Genomic DNA, 4,086 nt, shown 5'->3' on the forward strand with positions numbered 1-4,086 from the left:
ACTCACCTAAGTCAAGCTACCCGTCCATACCCCCTTAATAGTACGGCCAAAGGAAAAATAAAGTCCTAAACTACTTTAAGTGTCTCTTCAACTCCAATCAACACTTAGTACTAGTCCATCCTTAACCTTATCGTTCATCCTTTGAAAACCGAAACGATTTCCATCGTAGGGGCATGACCACCATGATAGCCCAATCAATCTCCATTACCATGACCTAACTTAATTGCCTCTGCAAAACACACGTTAGTCATAGTAATCATATATTGTCATTAATCACCGAAACCCAACTAGAGTCTAGATGCTTTCAAATTCATCTAAACATCAGTTTTTAAAAAGTTATATACCCAAAGCTAGAGCTTTGCCAAATAGCCGTGTGGTACAAATGTACCCAGGTAAGTGGAGTGCAATGAACTATGCAAAACTTGTCATTAAAAGGATTGTTTCAGGTTCGCGATCAGTATATTGTATATCTGTTATTCCGGTGTTCAAAACTAATTGGGTACAAAAAGAGATGATAACTAGCTTAATTACACAACTAGCTAGTCCAGCAAATCAGTTGGGCGCGCGGTTACTACGGGGACGGGAAGCACGCCTCGCTGTCGAAGATGGCCTCCTTGAGCTCCCGCTGTATGGACGCCCTCACCGGCGACGCCATGAGGTCGTCCCACACCGAGCCGGCGCCGCCCGTGGGGTGCCCGTCCGGGTACAGCTCGTGCACGCAGTTGGCCTCCTCGTTGATCCGGCTCACCCGGTCCAGCAGCCCGATCTCCTCCACGTCCACCAGGAGCCGGCTGTCCTTGTCCTTCCACCCGATCAGCTGCATGCACGCAGTAGAAGCATGACACACATATATCAAGCGCCTCGAACCTATCTCGAAATCGACTTTGTTGTGTCTAAAGGACCGGCCGGACCTTTGCGCCGGCGATTGTATTGGTGCTGTAGAGCCTGGCGTTGTCGACGAGGTCGCAGTACTTGCGGAACGCGCCGGCGAAGCGCTTGTGCGACTTGAGCTGCGAGTGCACCCGCACGGCCCTCCCAGATATGATAGCTCGCCTGATGCCCCTGACGACGGCGAGGTAGGCGTCGCAGATGATGCCGACGAGCTCGATGCGGTACGGCTTCCTCGTCCTGCTGGGCCCTCCGGCCTGTCCCTGCTGCTCGCCGTCCTCCTCCTCCTCCACGGGCTCCCAGTACTTCTCCGTGGTCGTCCCGTCGGGCGCGACCCTGTAGCCGACCCCCATCCGGTACCGCTGCCGGTGCACGGACCGCGCCATGGCGATGGTCTGCCGCACGAACGGCTCCCATGACAGGGTGCCGTCCATGATCACGTCCCGCCCCTCGTTCAGCGCCGTCACCAGCAGCGACGCCGCCGCGTCCGTCGACGACTGGTGCACCTGTATATGATGCAGTACCCACGTGCCGTCAGTCACCTTGTGCGAGGCGAGCATTGGTTGATTTTTTTATCGCCACAGGAACATCTGATGGACGTACCAGCTCGGCAGTCTGCAGCATGTCGGTGTGGTGGCCCCGTGAGCTGATGGCTTGGTAGATCACGTCCGACTCCTTGAACGCGTCGGCCTCCACAACCACGGCGTTCGCCGCCGCCCCAGTCCAGAACACCCTGCATTGCAGATTCGCTGGAGAGTCAGAGAACGTACGTTCCTGATGCTCTCTCTATATGCAAGCTGCACCTGGTGTCCTGGTTAATCAGATTTTGGAAGGGACGACTCAGTACTCACTCCTTCATGATTTGCTTGAGCACGGTGCTCTTGCCAGCGCCCATGCCGCCGCCCATCAGTAGCAGGACCGGGCTGCGGTCACTGTGCGCAGCCGGGACCATCACGTCCGTGCCCGCCCGGCAGCGGTCGTGCTGGCAGTGTATACCGATGACCTTGAGCTCCTCCACCAGCGTGGTGAACAGCCTGGTAACCTTCAGATCTCTCGTCACCCTCTCAAACCTCATCTTCCTGTATATAAGAAACCAGCACCAAAAATTCATTTCTAACTAATCCGAAGAGACGCAAAATAGAGGTTAATTTCATCCATACTCTCGATCGGGAAGAGGGATGAATAAAAAAAAAAGGAAAAGAAACACGGATCGGATAGGCGTACGACTGAATTACCTAGTGGCCTCCATTACCATTCTTCTGAGTTTTCTTCTAGGCTGCTCGTGGGTCAGAACCTATTCATATATGCAATTGAACCCAACATTAGTATATGACTGGCACACAGAAGGCAATTGTATAAAATCACCAGGAGGACGACGTCGCCCCGATTTTACGGTGCGCAAATAAATATTGTTTTTTTCTGGCGCTTATTCCTCCGGCGGATCGATCGGATACCTGCGTGATTATGTGGGTTGCAAATTTCCAGTGGAAGGAGAAGTAGCCGAGGATGCATTTGTCCAGCTCCTCGATGAGCTGCACGAGCAGGGCGTCCGGGTTCATCTTGTTGTGGAAGAAGGCCAGCAGATTCTGCTCGTAGCCCTCGGTCTTCTTCAGGTAATCGTAAGACAGCGTGCAGAGGTGCGGGCACTCGTTCAGATCTTCGAAACCGATCTGCGTCGCTGGAAAAAACAAATCCCGATCGGTTATTAAGACCAATTAATGGGAATGTAATTAACCCATGCATCAGCAAAAAGAAAAATTGAAAACGTGAGCTAACAGGCGTACCGACGTAGTGCGCGAACGTCTGGATCTCGTGGACACGGCCGCCGCCGGAGATGTTGAGCAGCGGCACCACCGGCTTCGTCGGGCTTGCGTCCTTCACCGCTTCCTCGCTGCCGCCATTGTCCGTCGGTTGCGCGACGCGGTCCAAGCGATCGGGCACAACCGCGCGCAACATCATGAGCCCATCTACCGGGAGGAGCTACGCGGCGTCGCCTGTGATCGGGGAATGTGCGTCCTGCTGCTCTCTCTCTGAGATGCAAAGCTTGAGGCTAGAATAGAGAGAGAGAGAGAGAGAGAGAGAGAGAGAGAGAGAGGGTCTCGAGGCTGGGGACGGGGATCCAAAGATTCCAAAGGGTGCGGAGGTGCGAGAGCGAAACGAGTGCATGCATGGGATGGGCCACGGGCCGGCACGGCACTATGTTCGGTTTCCTTTTGATCCTTTGGACTTCGGTTACCCTCAGGACGATGGATGCGAGGACGCGGTACTGCGGCGACCTCCAATGCTGGACCGTTCCCTCTTTGCGGATCCCAACAAGCGAAGACGATAGCTGGGAGGCGCCTCGTCCCTACGTGTGCCACGGGCACTCCAGACAAAAACCAAAAAACACTCGACAAAGACTTTGCCGAGTATAACACTCGGCAAACAGCAAACATCATCTACAGTGTCGGCAAACGTCTTTTTGCCGAGTGTTTTCTATCGGACACTCGGCAAATATTTTACTGAGAGCTGAAACCGACGCTCGGCGAAAAAAAGTAACGCGACGACGCGGAGACGGCCACGGCGCGTTTGTCGAGTGTTCCAGACCTGACACTCGGCAAACCTGCCTTATTTGCCGAGTGTCAAACTCCGGGACACTCGACAAAGCTGTCTTATTTGCCGAGTGTTAACTCTGGGACACTCAGCAAAGCTGCCTTATTTGTCGAGTGTCAACTCGGGGACACTCGACAAACCTGTCTTATTTGTGGAGTGTCAAATACCTGACACTCGGCAAAGATTGGCCCAGAACGTACAAATGTTGGCTTCTTTGCCGAGTGTCACAGCACAGACACTAGGCAAAGAAGCCATTTGTCCTAGAATGCACAGATTTTTGTCACGTGTCTCTCTTTGCCGAGTATCACTTGTAGTTCAAATTTGACTTATACCAAAAAATTTCTTAAAAATGCAATAAATTAATTAAATATAGCAAACGGATCCAGAAATATACCAAATCTTAACATAGAGTACCACACGTTGTATATGGAGAGTAGAAAAAGTTTCAAGACCAAAAGTGAAAAAAAACTTATTATTTCATGCAGTTGTAGCTCAAATTCAATGTATATCAATTAAAATTCTATAATTGCACCTAATAAATTAAAATTATCAAACAGATCTAAAAATTTACCAAAATTACACATGAATCAATCTATGTTCTCTATT

General features: G+C 51.5%; 1 protein-coding gene across 1 annotated transcript; it reads right to left on the minus strand.

Moving 5' to 3' along the window:
* Window positions 1-438: 438 nt before the first annotated feature.
* On the minus strand, window positions 439-2,959 carry LOC136453325 (calmodulin calcium-dependent NAD kinase-like). Its single transcript, XM_066453894.1, has 7 exons — window positions 2,673-2,959; window positions 2,343-2,566; window positions 2,124-2,182; window positions 1,740-1,967; window positions 1,492-1,621; window positions 912-1,394; window positions 439-817 (listed from the first exon to the last, which is right to left on the minus strand). Exons 1-7 carry the CDS (start codon window positions 2,845-2,847, stop codon window positions 572-574), a joined length of 1,545 nt encoding a protein of 514 aa, XP_066309991.1. The 5' UTR covers window positions 2,848-2,959; the 3' UTR covers window positions 439-571.
* Between the last annotated feature and the right edge of the window lie 1,127 nt (window positions 2,960-4,086).

The sequence above is a fragment of the Miscanthus floridulus genome, chromosome 5 (assembly GCF_019320115.1).
Source record: "Miscanthus floridulus cultivar M001 chromosome 5, ASM1932011v1, whole genome shotgun sequence".
Classification (NCBI taxonomy): domain Eukaryota; kingdom Viridiplantae; phylum Streptophyta; class Magnoliopsida; order Poales; family Poaceae; genus Miscanthus; species Miscanthus floridulus.